Source organism: Ailuropoda melanoleuca, chromosome 12, assembly GCF_002007445.2.
Source record: "Ailuropoda melanoleuca isolate Jingjing chromosome 12, ASM200744v2, whole genome shotgun sequence".
NCBI lineage: Eukaryota > Metazoa > Chordata > Mammalia > Carnivora > Ursidae > Ailuropoda > Ailuropoda melanoleuca.
In genome coordinates this window covers 81087232-81103459 of record NC_048229.1, presented here as the reverse complement: position 1 = coordinate 81103459, position 16228 = coordinate 81087232, and the positions used below count along the sequence as shown (strand labels likewise).

Sequence of the window (16228 nt, the reverse complement as noted above, 5' to 3'; positions counted from 1 at the left end):
GGGGTGCCCGGCACAGGACCCCCCAGCACACCCAGGATTGCAGGCTGCTGGGCAGGAGGCCCGGGCCACACCGAGCAGCCCCCGGGGAGTGGCCTCCCTGCCTCCTTGGGGGAATCGGTGAGTTTCGGCCATTCTCCTTGCTGCTGCTCCCTGCTTTCTCTCAAACATGGGGAGCCCGTGTGCGTCTGTGCGGGACCCCTGTCTCCTCTCTCGGAGGCTCTGCTGGGTGTCTGCGCTTGCCCAATCCTGTCAGTTCAGGCTGAGCGAGGGCAGGTCTGAGCCGCATCTTCCACTCTCTCCGACCCACCGGTACCTCCCCTGTACTCTGCGTTCCGGCTGCTGAGCTAGAAACCCCGGAACACTCCAGACTCCTGCTCCTCCAGCTGCCACACTCAGCATCCCTGTCAGTCCGCTGCCCTCTCGAGTCCTTTGGCCCTTCTGGACCCTGCTGTGACCCTGCCCCAGGCTCTCCCAGCTCTGAACTGGGCGCCCGGCTTGCTCCCAGCACCTTCCTTGGTTCCAGAAAGGCCCCAGGTTTCATTTCAGGCCACCATTTCTGCCCCACTGCAGGTGTCTTGCCCTCCCCAGCCAAGGAGGCATGTGGCCAGCTAGGGTCTAGCACCTTGCCCCCCTGAGTGAAGCTCAGAGCACAGGACCGTACCCAGACCCAGTTCATCTTAAGTTGCACAAGTGACCGCACCTGATAGACAGGCCCTGACTCCAGGCGCGTAAGGAGGGGACTTCCGGATGCGGATTATGACGTGGCAGAAGTGCCTGCCCAGTCTCCTGTGACCTTTGGGCTGATGGTTTAACCGGGGTGGACAGCCTGTTGGCAGAGCTGTCTTCACCTGGAGGCTGACCCTGCCCTTGGCCTCTCCCTGGCCAGGGGTTCCGTCCCTGCCTGGAACGAAGTCATGGGTGGTGGCCCAAGGTCTGTGGCTGTTGAGAGAAGCAAGATTCAGAACTCTCTAGAGAGCTTGTCCCACCAGCTGCTCCAACAAGATAAACCGAACTAAGGGGCCCAGAGAGACGAGGCCTGTGCTGAGCTCTGGGCACGGTAGGTAGGGTGCGGAGGGTCCGGCTTCGCTCCTCTGTGCACAGCAGTGGGGCTGACTCGCTGACCCCAGTGCAGGTGAGCTGAGTGGGACAGGGCCGAGCCGTGCACACTCCAGCGTAGGCCTCTACCCAAAGAGGAGGGCCTTCCTCTGGAGGCTCCAGGCCGTGGGGAGGACACACAAACCAGAGCTGCTCATCTGAGCACGGCTCATGCTCACTGGGTGTTTCCGTCGTGCACACGCACCGTGATGTCAAGGACAAAACCTTCACAGCACCAGAAAAAAAAGGCCCATGAACTTGGAAGACATGAAAGCCCAAGGTGCCAGAGGCGGAGGAGTAGGGAGGCGGCTTCCTGGACCCAGGCAGCCCGTCATTTAAGAGTGAGGACAAAACACTCCGATGTGTGAGGGCGAAGCAGGTTGACCACTCAGAGATGCTTACAAAAACAATGATCACAGAACACTATTCATTACAAGGAAATCCGCTGAGCCAAGAAATTGAGAAAATGTCACTAAATTTATCCACTGACTGTAAAAACAAAGCCTACTAATTTTTGTTTCTAAAACAAAACAAGAAGGAAACTCTAGGGAAGCGTATCAGGATCGTAGCGGGGCGGGGAGGAAGGTTACATGCCGGCCACAGGGACCACAGACTGTAGAGCTATAAACTTAACTTGGAAAAAGAACCATACGCATGATAGCATGCTTTTGAAAATTTAAGGGTACTCAACAGAAATTCAATATGCATGTATGTGTGTATGTATTTATTATTTTAAGTCATCTCCACGCCCAACGTGGGGCTCGAACTCATGACCCTGAGATCAAGAGTGGCACGCTCCACCAGCCGAGCCAGCCAGGTGCCCCACAAATTTAATTTATAATTTCCAAATAAGCAATGAGAAAAAAGTAGAGGTTATTAATACAACAAAAAAGAAGGCAAAACAAACCAAAAATCCATAAGGTGGTAGGTGGAAAATGCAAACTAAGATTGCAGAAAGAACTGCAAATACTTCAATCATCACAATAAATGGACTAAATTCAGTAACTAAATGGTGGGTTATCCACTGGGTTTACAGACGTGGGCTCTGCTGCTCTTAGGAGACACATCCCAAACCACACGGACAGCAAAGACAGGCCCAACAGGGGAAGAGCAAGATTTCTCAGAAAAAGAAAATTCAAGGAAAAAACATGAATAGAGATAGAAATGCTAACTAACAGTTCACCAAAAATACAGAATAATCATGAATAAATGGGCCAAAGAACACAGTGTTGAGACACACTAAGGAAAGACGCACAAGGCCACCATGTGGAGATTTTAATGGGCCGCATCCTGGGGGACGAGGGTGACCCCCAGGTGATTCCGAGGCGACCACACTGGCACGTTTTCAATCACTTGGCCACGTAGGGGGCACAAAAGGCGCCTTGGGTTTCTAAGAGCTGGGCCCACAGGGCTGTGCGCTGGGGACACCGGCAGAACAGGAACATGGAGGACACAGCTCCCAAGTAACTCATGGATTAAGAGATTAAGTCAAAGTGGAAACGACCATGGTTTGGTACCAGAAGTGCCACGTAGCAGAGGGTGATGACCCCCAGGGGCACCTAAGCACCGGGATTCATTTGCAAGAAGAAGCGAGGGCAGCCGGCCGGGGCAGTACAAGAGGGCGACGGCGGACAGGAACAGTCCAAAGAAACCGCGGTGAGGACGAGCGACCGGAAGGACACGCTAAACAGACGAACTCTGGCCACATCAACGAGGAGACGGGCGGTGCTGTGAGGGACAGGGCAGGACAAGCTGCAGGTGTCCGAGAAGGCCATTGATCCGAAAGCCGGACGGCAGGTAAGTCTCACAGAAGACAGCGAATCACCTGGACTCTCGAAGAAGTAACACTTGTGGGCAAACCAGTCGCTGTCAAGGGGATCAAATCCGTGATTAAAGACGCGCCTCCCCCAACCCCGTGTCGGAGAAGACCACAGGCCCAGCAAGTGTCGGGCCAATTTTATCACCCTTCAAAATCCTGCATAAAATACAGGCCCAAATTAGGATTCACAAGTGTTCAGATGTTTGAAAGGCACCCTTGCCGCGTCACGTGGCACGCTGTGGGGGTCTTGGATGGCACCGTGAGCAACGCACAGACACGCGAGTCGAGTCCAGAAAGACCTCAGCCAGCTTCCTGGCTGTTCAGGCGGCTGCGAGAAAGTGACAACAAAAGGATTTCTCATGTTCCGGAGGGGGGAGCCCAAGGTGTAGGCTCCAGCACATTCCGCGTCTGGTGAGAGCTTCCTGGCTCACAGGGGGGGTCTCCTGGCCGTGTCCCCACAAGGCGGGAGGGGCAAGGGTGCTCTTTGGGGTTTCCTTTAAGGGTACGAATCCCACCGCACAGCTCCACCTCATGACCTCACCACATCCCACAGCCACACCTGCACGGTACCCTGCACGCCGCCCAGCCCCCGCGCTGAGCAGGCCGGGTCATAAGTTACTTCGAGAATCCCTAGAATCCGCTCACGTCTGAAACTCCAGCTCCTTTTCTGTTTTATGTTGAGTTTCTACATAAAAAGGTTTTTGAAGGAGATTCAAGCCCTACACAATGAACTTGAAAACCGTGGCTCTAGTTCTTAGCGTGGCCCTGACCTGTGTGTGACCTCGCCTCTGGGGACCTCGCTGCCCCCTGCCCTGGGCGCTGGACACTCGGCTCGCGTCCCCCTTTGTCCCCGGCAGCCGCACTGGGGCCGTCTTTCTCCTTGTGGACCGTGCAGCTCTGGCCGGTTGCTCAGGGTGGCCGTCTGTGCGCACGGCCGTGGTGCCTGGCAGCCCCCCCGGAGCCTCCGGAGCCCAAGCCGCACACACCGCTGGGACCGCTGCGCCCTGCCCTGCTGTGCCTTCTACGCCCTCTGTGTCCCCACCCCAGCCTGTGCACAGAGGTCAGAGCAGCCCTTCGTCCTGCCCGCGGGGGACAGCGTGTCCTTTGTTAGAACACAAACAAGGCAGTAAACTCTGAGCTCCCAAATGGATCAGTATCAGATTTTCACACCCTCTTCGTCCACCCCCACAACTGCACGGGACACGTCCCCGGGGAAGGATCGCAGCGAAGGCACGGACGTGAGTAGGTGGACAAGCACAGGCCAGGGCGATGGCCGTGGACCCTGTGCTGCGAGGTCGGGGGGGGGGCGGTGCACGCCCTGAGTAGGAGAGAGAGGAGGGCAGTGGCCCCACTCAGGTCCCCACTGGCCGTGTTCCTGCTGCCAGGTTTCCAGACGGTACCCCCGGAGGTGTGCCCAGCAAACAGGGCCGTGTGGTGGGCGACCATCCAGGGTCCCAGGGAGAGGGAGTCCGGGTACAAACCACACTGTGTCTAAGGAGTGAGGTCAGATGACAAACCAGCTGAACAGTGGGGCCGCCAACAGACATGTGACCGAGGGCACGGGGACGGTGGTCTGTTCAGGAAGGCCAGGCAGCCTGGTCAGGAGGCGGAGCCCCTGGGATGCCCCTGTGTGTCGCCGGGACCTGCAGGAGGAGCTGGGCAGCCAGGAGCCGGGATGTGCTTTGACAGAAGGGGTTTGGGAGGCCAGCACAGGGCGTGCCAAGGGGAAGGGCGTTGGTTGGGTCTCCGCACACCTGGTGGGTACCCTGGAGCTTCAGCAGCAGGGCCGTCCCCGGGGGGCCAGAGCCAGAGGGACGAGGGTCACCGCAGGGCCCTGACCGTGGACAGTGGCCGGAGCCAGAGGGACGAGGGTCACTGCAGGGCCCTGACCGTGGACGGTGGCCAGGGAGCCAGAGCCAAAGGGACGAGGTGACACTCGACTGCCCGCTGCTTGCCTGGACAATGGAGGGAGGGGTCGTGGGTGCCTCGAGAAGCTGGGGAAGATGAGACGGCTCGTCCCCTGAAGCCTCCAGAAGGGACCAGCCCAGTGACACTGTGAGCCTGGCCCACGAGGCCTGGCCGGTCTCCCGATCTCCAGCCTGAGCGGACGAGTATGTCTGGCGTCCAGGAAGTGGCAGCTGTTCCAGCGTCGTCCTTACTGCCTGTGTCCATCCACCAGTTTCCACTCCGCTGACGTTCTAAGAGGAAGAAAGGGGCTGTCGGAGGTGCCCCCAGACCCTGTCCCGCAGCCTCTGTGCAGTCTCCTCTCCCGGCCAGCGCCCTGAGGACTCAGCCCCTCCACACCCGCGTCCCCGTGCCCGTGAGAAATGCAAGATGTGGGAAGCGGGTCTGGCACAGGAATGGAAGGGGTTGGGAAAGAGGTCTCCAGCAGCGCATGGGGGAAGCCGGCCGGCTCGTCCCTGCAGACACTATCACTCCGCCAGGACAGGGGGTCCCAATTCCCACACTCCCCTTCCAACACCTCCCAGCAGTCGCGCTTTCTGTCCCTCTTCTGGGTCCCCGGCTGGTGACATTTCCATGGGGAAAACACCGCGGTGGGCAGCCAGGGCCCGAGGGCAGCACTGACACGCGTACACCAGCCCGCATGCCTCTCCGAGCCTGTTTCATCAGGAAGACAGGGACAAGGGTGCCCACACATGAGGTCAGGATTTGGTGGAAATCACATTCCTGAAGGTCCTTCCTTGTGCCTGGCTCAGGCCACAGGCTTGGCAAAGGGGTTTCCTGCTTGGCCCTCAACCCCTAAGGGGTGGGTCTTCTAGGTCCTTCATTCAGGGGTCCAGCTCCAGAACCTGGGGTGCAGGAACAGGAGCTCAGGATGGCAGGGGGCCTGGGGGCCCGGGCCGCGTTTCAGGAGTAGAGCCCTTCCTGCAATGCGACCACGGCAGAGCACAGAGCAGATACCAGGAGGGCAGCTCCCACCTGACCTGGTCTCCCCTGAGACCATGCAGCCCCTCAGTGTGGAGCTGGGCCAGGTGGCCAGCCAGTGTCGGCCCTCTCCAAAGGCTCGATCCGTCTGCATCTGCTGGTGCATGGAGTTTCCCGCGGATCTGTGAAGTGTGCACGCAGGTGCACCTCACATGTGCATGTAAGGGGGTGAGCACATGCATGTGGGCCTGGGCGTCCCTGTGCACATGTATGTACGGACAACTCTATCTGTGGGCTTGCGTGCCCACTTCTGGGTGTGACCTAGCTATGTGTGGACTGGGCGTCTGCACACTCCTTCACGTGGTGGCCCTGGCCCCCTGAGGCCCTCCCAAGCGGGAGCCATGCCCATCCAGGCAGTATCTGTCATCGGTGTGCAGCGCACATCATCCACTAACCATCTGCTCGTAGACACACGGCCATTCCCTTACTCTGTAGCCGCTACAGGCTGTTAAGCCGTCAGTTGGCTTCATCCAGCCTGGCAGCCCTCTCCCCACCAATAAAACCATTGGAACAGCAGCAACCAGCAGCTGCATCCGTGCTGCGTCCGTGACACTCCCGTTAGCACCTGCCTCAACGGGGAAGAGCCACTTAGTTAGAAGACGATGTCACACTGCACGAGCCGGATGGATGCACACGCTGCGTGCGTATGGACATACAGACATACACACCTGAGCAGACATGCATGCCTGCATGGACACACAGACACAAACGTGCATGCGCACACACGTCTACACACCACACGTATCTGGGCCCTGAAGCCACCTGCCAGGTGTCAGCTGCCCCCGGGCCGCCGGTGTCCAGTGAGGGCCAGAGCAGAATCAGATCGCTGAGGGGCATGCTGGGAGCCATCAGTAGGTGGCACGAGGCTCCAGCCTGGGACCCCGTCCTCCTAAGCAGCCTGCACGTGGACCCCAGCTTCTCCCACCCCAAATCGGTGAAATCCATTCACACTGGATCAAGAACATTTTTTTTTAATTGTTTTAAACATTGAGAACGGAAGAAGACTGGCCGGTGCCTTGTCCACCCCAGCCACCAGGTCTGGGCCTCATGCAGGACTGACCTCCTGTCCTGTTCAGAAAGTAACAACAGCAGCCGCTTCCCCCCAGGACCTGAGTGGGGCCCTGGCCGGTGCTCCTGCCATGGCGTTTCAGAGCCGACACAGATTGGCCTCTGACTTCATGCTGGTCTGCACCTTGCTGTGCTTGCGGACCCAAGCTCAGAGTTGCCACACAGAGGCCTGCCTGCCCCACATGTCACCTTCATGGATCGTGTGGTCATTGGCACAAGCCTCTTCCCTAAAAGGCCATGCCGTGCCAACTGCCTCCAGCAGACAAGACACCGTCTCTCACCTCCAGGCAGCATGGATGGACAGACTTTTAATCTTTACCACAGTGCGGGGTGTGAAATCGGATCTTTATTTTCATTTGCATCCCCTGGTGGCTGCTTGGGTGGAATATTTTGAAAACACTTACTGGCCTTTTGAGGTTTTGTTCTGTGAATTCCCTGTTCGTGTTCGTCGCCCATTTTCTATCTGGTTGGTGATTTTCTTGATTATGCGTTGTTATTTGGCTTGCCTTTTACTTTGTTTAATGGTATCTATTGGATGGAAGAGTTTTTAAATTTTAATGTGTTTAAATGCATTTATCTTTTTTATGGTTTGTTTTTCTTACCTAAAAAATTCTTTCCTACCCCAAGTTTGTAAATACATTTTCCTGTATCTTCGTCTAAAGTTGCAAAGCTTTGCTTTGTTCGCATAAGCCCCTAGTTCATTGGAAATTTATTTTCACGCATGGTGTGAAAGGCCCTGATTTTCCCCGTATGGAATGGCTGGTGTTGCCGTCTTATGTGAGAAAGGGAGGCTGAGATAGAAGGAGAGGGAGAAGCAGACTCCCCACTGAGCAGGGAGCCCGACATGGGGCTCGATCCCAGGACCTTGAGATCATGACCTGAGCCGAAGGCAGACGCTTCACCGAGTCACCCAGGTGTCCCCAAATAAATAAAATCTTTTTTTAAAAAGCCTTCTGGAGGTGTTATGTGAGGTGGTGGAATTTATAAGCTAATTTGGTGACATTTGCCGTCTTCACACCGTGCGCCCTCTGGTCCACAAACACGGCCCGGCCCTGCGTGTTTTTGGGCTCCTTCCCATTTTGTAGTCCTCTAAGTAACACTTGCGCCCATCTCTAGAGAGCGTCGCTCACAGGCCCTATTTTGGGTTTATTGGAATCTTGAGTGGGGCTCTCTGTCGTGTTTGGGTTTCCATCCTACAGCCCCTGCTTAGTTCTTGGTGCGTTTCTTCCGTGGTCATCAACACCTAACACAACACGCTAGCAAGTCACCTCTCCTCCTTTGCCTCCCCACTCCTCTCACTGCACCACCGAAACATCTGGTGAAGTGAAAACCAGGGAAGGGGTGGTGCCCCAGAGCCCCCGTCCAGGTCCGCAGGGGAGCGCCAGTGGGCGCCTGGTGCTGATCAGCTGTGTTACCGACATGCTCCGGAACACGCACTCAGCTTCGTTGGGAGGTTTTCCTCTCTATCAAACTGGCCGTCCTGTCCATCTTTGACTGTTTCCTTGGGCCCTGATGATGGTGTCCCGACACGCAAGCGCAGTCACGTCCCCGGGTAAGGCCCGCGTGGGCACAGCGTGCAGATGGCAGCAGGAGCCCTAGTTATTCTCTAATGTGAGTGTCGAGCACCATGGTTTATCTACAATTCCAAAATCCAAAAGCTTTGGAAAACAGTGGTTTTTTTTTTTTATGTTGGTCGTAAACTAATTTGGCAGATGTTATAGATTTAAATGTTTGTGCCCCCCCCATTTCACACGTTGAAACCAAGACCCCAGCGTGACGGTATACGCAGGTAGGGCTGTGGGATGTGCCCCCAAAGGTGCGTGCCCCCAACATGGGGCTGCTTCCATCTGTCAGGCACTGCTCTGTTTTCCACGGAGATGCTATCCTCCCAACAAATGGGGGCAGAGCCTGTCTCTAACACCCTCCCCAGACGGAAACGCCAGGCTTTGCGCACCAGGACCTGGCTCTCGGCGCTGCCGGGCCTCAGCGGGCCTCGGAGCGCTCGCACCCCTGCCTCCCTTGGGGGCACCTGGCTCCTGCCCTGGGCTGCCCGGGGCGGGGGTATCCCAGCTTTGGCTGTGTTGGCCAGGGCCAGGGTGGCAGGTGGCTCTGTGCACAGACACACCTGGAGAGTCTAGTCCCCAGGCCCTCGTGGGGACTCAGGCCCCACCCCTGACGCAAGGGGCATCTGTCCTGACCCTGACGGCCCAGCACTGTGGACTTCTCCCAGCCGGCATCCATCGTGGGAGGAAGGTTCCAGGGAGGTCCCAGGGCACAGAGGGAAGACACGGAAGGATCCGAACACGGACACCAGTGGCCATGGGCTTGCTATGGGCCTGGGCCAGTCCCCAGCCATGGGGGACCCCGTGCTGTTGACATGGCACCAGAGTATAAGACATAGGAGGCCAGCGTGCCTGCAGCCGAGCGCGCACAGAAGTGACCTGTGGGTGTGTGGCAGCCTGGCCTGTGCTGACCCGGGGGCGGCGGGAGGAGGTCTTAGGCGGAAGGCCATGCTGGGGTCTCCAGGCCCTCAGTCCTTGGTCAGAGCCAGAAGCGCCAGCCTCATGTCTTGAAGAGGGAAACTGAGGTGGAAACGAGGCTATTTTGGGCCTGTCCCCCACCCTGTGGGCCCCGGCTTTGGCTGCCCCGGGGCCCGCACATGTGGGTGCAGACCTCCACCATCTGAACACACGGGGAGCGCAGGTGGCCTCCCCTCTGCTCCCAGCACGCACCCCGCCAGGCACCCTCGACCTGCCCAATGCCCTCCAACAGGCTAGGGGCCCCTCCAGGCTGACCAGAAGCACCAACAGGCCGCTAACAAGCCACCAATGGCCAACTCCCAGGGCACCTGCTCCTGGCTCACTTTGCGAGTGGAGTGCAGGACGGCATGGGGCTGTCAAGCCAAGGGTTGTGCCCTCAGGGTGCAGGCCTGTGTGTGTGGGTGGGAGACAACCCCAGGCCGGGGGAAACTTTCGGGAGCCTCATGGTCGCACAGACGCAGGAAGTGGGGTTGCATTCTGTGTCCTTAGAGGCACATGTTCCAAAGACAAATCAACATCCTTCTGTGGTCTCGTTAGTCAAAGATGATGATTATTTTTTGAAAGTACTTGATACAACTCGTAGCATAAACCAAATAACTGCGTAAACATTTTTGGGAATAAAAATGTTCAGTATTAAGACAGACACAGTGCCAAATCAGTGGGATTAAATGAAGACCCCGCAGGGCTCGATCTGATTTTCCCCAGTGGTACATGGCTCCCTAGTTACCACAAGGGAAGACCACAGACAGCGGGAAACGTGTCACAGGTGTCAGGTGTGATGCTGAGAGCTGTCCCCCCGAGAAGAGCCGGATGGCAGGCAGCCTGCTCAGGAGACGGTGATCGGAGCATGCGTCCTGGCCTCAGGCAGGAGGGGTGCGGACCCGTCACCCCAGAGCAAACACTATGCCCGGGGTCAGGCTGGGGGGTGGTCAGGCCGGCGTCTACAGCATCTCAAGGCACTTCCCCTCCCCCCATTTTGCTGCTCTTCTTAGCCATGCATTCTGGGTCTATAACATTCCGGAAAAACTCCAGACTTCCAGAGTGTGAGGGCCACTTCCCGGCAGCCTTGGGCAGAGCAGCTGCCCTGGTCTCCGGCCACCTGCCCAGTAGCCTCTGGGTTCTCTGGTTGCAGTGCACACGGGCTGCCACCAAGGGCAGGGGTGCATGCTGCAGGGCCTGTGGAGGGAGCAGCATGGAGAGGGGGGGAAGGGTCAAGGCAGTGCAGCTGCAAGGCCACGGCTACCGCAAAGACAGGGGCCGCGTGGCCGCAGTCGGAGACACAGACCATCTGGCTCATCCATCACAGAAGTCTGCCAGTCCCTGGTCTAGAAGGTTCCTATGGGGGACGGTGGGGCCACACGTCCCCTGGGGAGGCCACACAGACAGCCCCAGTCCAAGGGAGACACTCGGCTATGTGATGCGTACACGCACGCTAACCACATGGGGGAGACCTACTGCCCTGGGGGATACCACTGGGCACCGTGGGGACCCGTGTGGTGCCAGCGCAGGTGCGGTGGTGGGGATGGAGCAGACGTCCATCTGAAAACCAGCCCTGGGCTGAGGCGGCCTCACCCTGTGACCTCACTTCTGTCGGCCCCCGCTCTGCTCCCTCTGAGGTCGGGGTTCTAGTTTAAAGGGGTTGCTGGCTCGCTGGTGCCCGGCCTCGGGGCACCCTGGTCACCCGGGTAGAACTGCCTGACCAGGTCTCTCTTGTTGATCTTCCCCATCTGGTTCCGTGGGATCTCCTCCACCAGCAGGAACTCCGAGGGCACAGCATACGGGGCCAGGACGCCCCTGCGAAGACAAGAAGGCTCTGAGCGGCAGGAGCTTGGGGCCCGGACACCCCCTGCCCATGGGACAGGCAGACTGGTCCCCCGGGGCGCCGAAGCCCAACCATACCCCATGCCTGCCCCGGGAGGGTGTCTGTGCTGTGGATGCTAACACGGAGATGCCACGGCCCGTGTTCCAGGCCCACCTGTGGGAGGACGACAAACCCTCCTCAGGGCCTGGCCTCCCAGAGCCGGGAAGAGTGGGTCCCACTCTCGGCTGGCTGTCACTATCGGGGGCCACGGCCAGACGGGTGGAGCAGGCAGGCCGGCCGGGCCAGGGGACGCTTGCAGACCCCTGGGCGCAGCGGCCAGGTGGCCTGGGGCTGCACTCCCCACAGAGCCCTGTGTAAGTGGGAGGGGCTGGTCTGCTGGTCCAAGAGCTGCCCTGTGTCCTGCACTCCCACAAGGGCCGCATTAGATGGTGCGTTCTCCTGCGAGGGGCCACGTGGACGGGTCTTGGCACCCCCAGGCTCTACTCTGAGAAACGACTCCTTAGGCGGCAGGAGTCAGTTCTCTCCCGAGGCCCCCTCCAAGCCACCTGCCCCTGCGACAGCCACGCATGGGGCCACGTCCCCTTTCTGAGGAAAGCACAGGATGCCACCAGGCAGGGGGCTCGGGAGGCACCCCAACGTGTGCCTGGGGCCAGGAGGTGTGTGTGGCCCTCTGGGCTGCAAGCTGTGGGGGCGACCTCAGCCACCGGTGAGGTATCGTGGTCAGCTCACGATGGGTGGTGGCAGAGACACCCAGCTCTCAGCCTTAGCAGCTGGGTCCATGCGCACAGATGCTGAGTGTCGGCAATACCCCTGAAGGCACCATTACCTTGGGGTGGCTCATGCTGGAAGCAGCCAGCTGCAGGCCGGCATGGGGGAGCTCGGGGTGCAGGTGCGGGCTCACGAGGGGAGAGCGTGCCCCCACCTGTGGTCCTGGCAGCTGTGAGAGACGGCCGGTGGCCCACGAGGGTAGCACTGGGCTGGACTTTGCTGGAGCAAACCACCAGCACCATCCGAGGGACTCTGGCGGCAAGGCAGGGCGCACCCGAGGCTCGATCAAGGAACGCAGCCGCTCGGAGCACCCCAGCCCCACTGCCCAAACCCGTGTCTCCAGGGGTGTGTGGGTGTCTCTCCCCACGCCTGCTTCCCGCGCGGCAGGCCAGCAGCAAGCCGGTGCCAGGGCCCAGAGAGGGTGGCCCGAGGCGCCGGCCGATCCCCGTGCTGGACGGCCAGGTGAGAAGGCAGTGGAGCACCGCTTCCCATCATCAGGAGAAAGTACCCTCAAGAACGAGGCCAAATTCAAGGCATGTTCAGACACAGACGCTGACAGTCCCCACGGGCAGGCTGGCCGCAGAGGCGAGCGGGCAGCTGCCGAGGAACCCGGGCCGGGGGCACAGGCTGGGTCACGCGTCATTTCCTGGTGACTGAACCCTCTCGGAGAGACGGCGCTTGACCAGAAATACAGCTAACCCTTAAACAACACCGGTTTGAGTTTCATGAATCCACTTATATGTGGATTTTTGGATAAATATGGCAGAGGACTGAAAATGTGTGATTACCTTCCCGTTTTCTTTTCTGCAGGTTACCTCACTGCAAGAACACGGGACACGATGCGCACGACATACAAACTACGTGTTCTCAGTGAGCAGCGGAGTCCGCGCTAAGAACGCAGTGTGTGCGGCGAGAGCAGTGGAGGCGTGCTGCCGGAGCGCGGGGCGGGGGGCAGACGGCGGTGAGAGCCAGTCGTTAGGAACCCTAACCTAGCAGCCACTTTGGAAAGACATAAAAGTTAGAAGATGATGTAGAAACGATAGGAAGGACAGCTGTGGGCCCTGACATCTCCGAGAACGCAGGCCTTGGGTGCTGGGGCCTGAGGACTCTGCCCTGGAACGTGTTCGCACGGCGGACCCCGTGCGCCGGCCCCTGGGCTCCTGCAAAGGGCCACAGCTCAGCATCTGGTTCAAGAGGAAAAGTCCAAACTCGCCTCAAGGCAAAGTTGAGCTGTTTGTGAAAAGCAGGCTTCCTGCGGAAGCGTGGACCACGGAGGACATGTTCTCCGGGGAGGAGGCGTGGTGGGCACAAAGTGAGGATGGGACGCTAAGTCAAAGCCCATGACCCCTCCGTGGTCACATCAGACATCAACTGTGGTTCAAGACCGCGGACCCTGGATTCTTCCCCGGTGTATAAATCCCACGTCCCTTTCTGACTTGGTATCTGGGGGATAGAAGGGTCATGGGTGGTCCATGTACCGGGTCCTGCAAACATGGCACTGTTGCCCTCCTTCAGGCCACGCTCACCCCCTCGAGGGGACGTGCTGCTTGAGCCCCCAACTCTGGCTCGGGGAGTACAGACCGAGGGAGGAATCTTCAGGAAGGAAAACCACGGGAGGTGACAGGGAGGGAGAGCACCTTCACTAAGACGGCGTCTGGGAGAGCGATCCAGAGTTGGACCTGCCCTCCGCGGGCTGCGTGGCCTCAGGGTCACTGCCCAGTGACCCTTCAGCTTGAGGACACAGAGGCCTGGACGCCGGCCTCACTGTGGGACAGTCCTGGAGATGGCGGGTCAGCCGCCTGCCCTGACCTCCCGGGGTGTCCTCCCCCCCACCCCAAGCGCACAGAGCACCCGCCTCAGGTCTTCCCGCGGCCACGGTCCCAAGCCAGACAGGTGCACGAGGCTCCTGGGACTGGACCCCGACTCCCGCGCGGACAGCTCAGCACAGGGCATGTGGTGTTTAATCGAAGCCACAACAGTGACTAGAATCTTCTCCTCTGTTGGACGCCCTGCTCCAAGTGGGATTCTGCAAACCCAGGGAGCTCATCGCCCAGCTGTGCTGCCCCTCATGAAACATGGGCTCCTGCTGTTTGTGAAATCGTGTTGGACGAGCCAAAAATATCTTTAGTGCTGAGGAGGGAGGCAAGTCGGGAAGGAAGGGGGTGCAGGGAGAGGGCAGAGGAAGGAGAAACTTCTCCAACTGGAAATGAAGAATTGGGGGACATTACTAACAGCTTCCTTCTTGAGCTCGGGGCTGCGGCAAGGCTGCCTGCAGATCCCCCTCCCTGTCTGTCCCTCGGCCCCCGGTGTGACTGACCGTGGGGCACCGCAGGCACAGGGAAGGGAGTCTGTGAGGGTTGGCACGCAGAGAAGGCCCCGGGGCCACGGCATGTGGGCACAAAGGCTCTAGGGACGGCCTAGGGTAAGGCGAAGGTGAGCCTGCAGAGACGTGCGGTGAGGGGACGGGGCTGAGGTGGGGGCACAGGCGAGGGGAGAGCGGTGGCCCCAGCATGCGTGCTCAGCATGGGTGGGTGGGTGAGGGGGAAGGACGGGAGGCTCTCTGCCTGTGGATTCCTCCTGAAGCCAGCAGAGGACTCTGCACCCTGTCCGATGGCTGGGGCTCCCACCCCGCGGTCCCGGCTCTCTCCACCTCCCCGGCGGCCATCACAGAGCCTCCCTGCGGCCCTGTGTGTTGGGGACACCTCGGGAATGCAACGTGTCACCTAACCTTCCAGGCACCCCGCCCCCCAACGCTGAGATGAACAGCTGCAAGACGCGAGACCCCGCCTGTGCCTCCCCCCACCCCGGGACAGTCCCTCCCCCACCTGTCCCTTCCTCCAGCCCCACGAGAGCCCCCGCCTGCAGCTACCTTGCCCACTCTTTGAGCTCCCTGTGGGACAGAGAGTGTCCCTCTTGAAGAGTCACCAGGGCAGTGACCCGCTGGCCCCATGTCATGTCTGGAACTCCAATCACAGCCACATCTGTGGACGGAAGAAACGCCATGCTCACTGCTGCAGGCTGGGGACACACCCAGAGGGCAGCATGGGGTCAGCACAGTCCCGTCCCCACAAGTCTCCCGGGTGGAACTCAGGGTGGGGGCTGGCTTTCCTGCGTCTCTGCCCTCCCCGCACTGCCCCAGGGCAGGGGACAACAGCCAGTGAGCCACATGGGGGAGCCTCTGCCATCCCCAGGGTCCTCACAGCCTCTGACCTGTCCATGCTTCCTGGACCAGCAACCACCAGTGCCCACTCTGGTACAACTAGGATGTTCAGCCCACAGCCACCGTGAGCAAGCTGGTAATGCTGAGCACGGGGGGCTGTGCAGACCAGCAGCAGCCCGGTCAGGCCGGGACCCCAGCTGCGGTGCAGAGGCGGGGGGCATGGAGGTGGCAGGGGGAGGGTCCCTACTGTGTGTGCCCAAGGGTGAGTCACCTGGTCCAGTTCTGTCTACAGACAAACACAGATGGAAGCGTGTCTGGAATGTTTCCAGGACGGTGGGGTCTGGTCCCAGCTCGCTGTTGGAGGTCCCGGCCACGGGCGGGGAGCCACGTACCTGTGATGCTGGGATGCGCCAGCAGCAGCCGCTCCACCTCCAGGGCGCTGACCTTGTAGCCACCACTCTTGATGATGTCCACGGACGTGCGGCCCCGGATCCAGTACCTGCCATCCTTAAACACGGCCGTGTCACCTGGGGAAAGGGGCTCTGGTCACCAGGACGCACGTTCCGGGGCCAGCATGTTTCGAGGGGCACACGTGTGGTGAGCACCACCTCCACCGTCACATGCTGGGCGCCTGCGCGGGTGGCGTCGGTATCCCCACACGGTGACCTGTGCAGGGACGGGGTGCACGTGGGGCATTTCAGGACAGGCAGGCAAACGTGAAGTTCAACAGCTTGACCTCAGCCTCCGGTCCGACCTCAGATGGCCCCAGGCAGACAGCACATCCCACGATGGTCGATGGGGCCCGCCCGTGAAGACCAGGGCTCAGAGGCAGGACGCTGGCGCTTTCACCACCCAGCTCAGCCCCTTCCCGCTCTTTCTCAGACCCGTGAAAACAGACAGAGCAAGAATCAGTTGCCTCCTGCCGTCCCACCGTGGGGTCCCGGTCATAGCAGGGTCCTAGTGCAGAGGACATCACTGCAGCCGCCCTTCATTTGTGGGCTCTCCTGGGC

At 59.7% G+C, this 16228-nt stretch overlaps 1 protein-coding gene across 18 annotated transcripts in view; it reads right to left on the bottom strand.

The window, feature by feature from the left end:
* Window positions 1-700: 700 nt before the first annotated feature.
* Window positions 701-16228, bottom strand: part of ACSF3 (acyl-CoA synthetase family member 3) — a 64395-nt gene continuing 48867 nt past the window's right edge. For 2 of the 18 annotated variants that reach the window (XM_019793605.2, XM_019793604.2), the window contains 4 exons: window positions 15611-15745; window positions 14928-15039; window positions 11169-11262; window positions 1507-5112 (listed from right to left, as the gene is read on the bottom strand). In XM_019793605.2, coding sequence (XP_019649164.2) covers window positions 4492-5112; window positions 11169-11262; window positions 14928-15039; window positions 15611-15745 — 962 coding nt within the window. In that variant the 3' untranslated portion in view covers window positions 1507-4491. The other 16 variants (XM_034672655.1, XM_034672652.1, XM_034672651.1 and 13 more) reach the window with 14 other exon arrangements.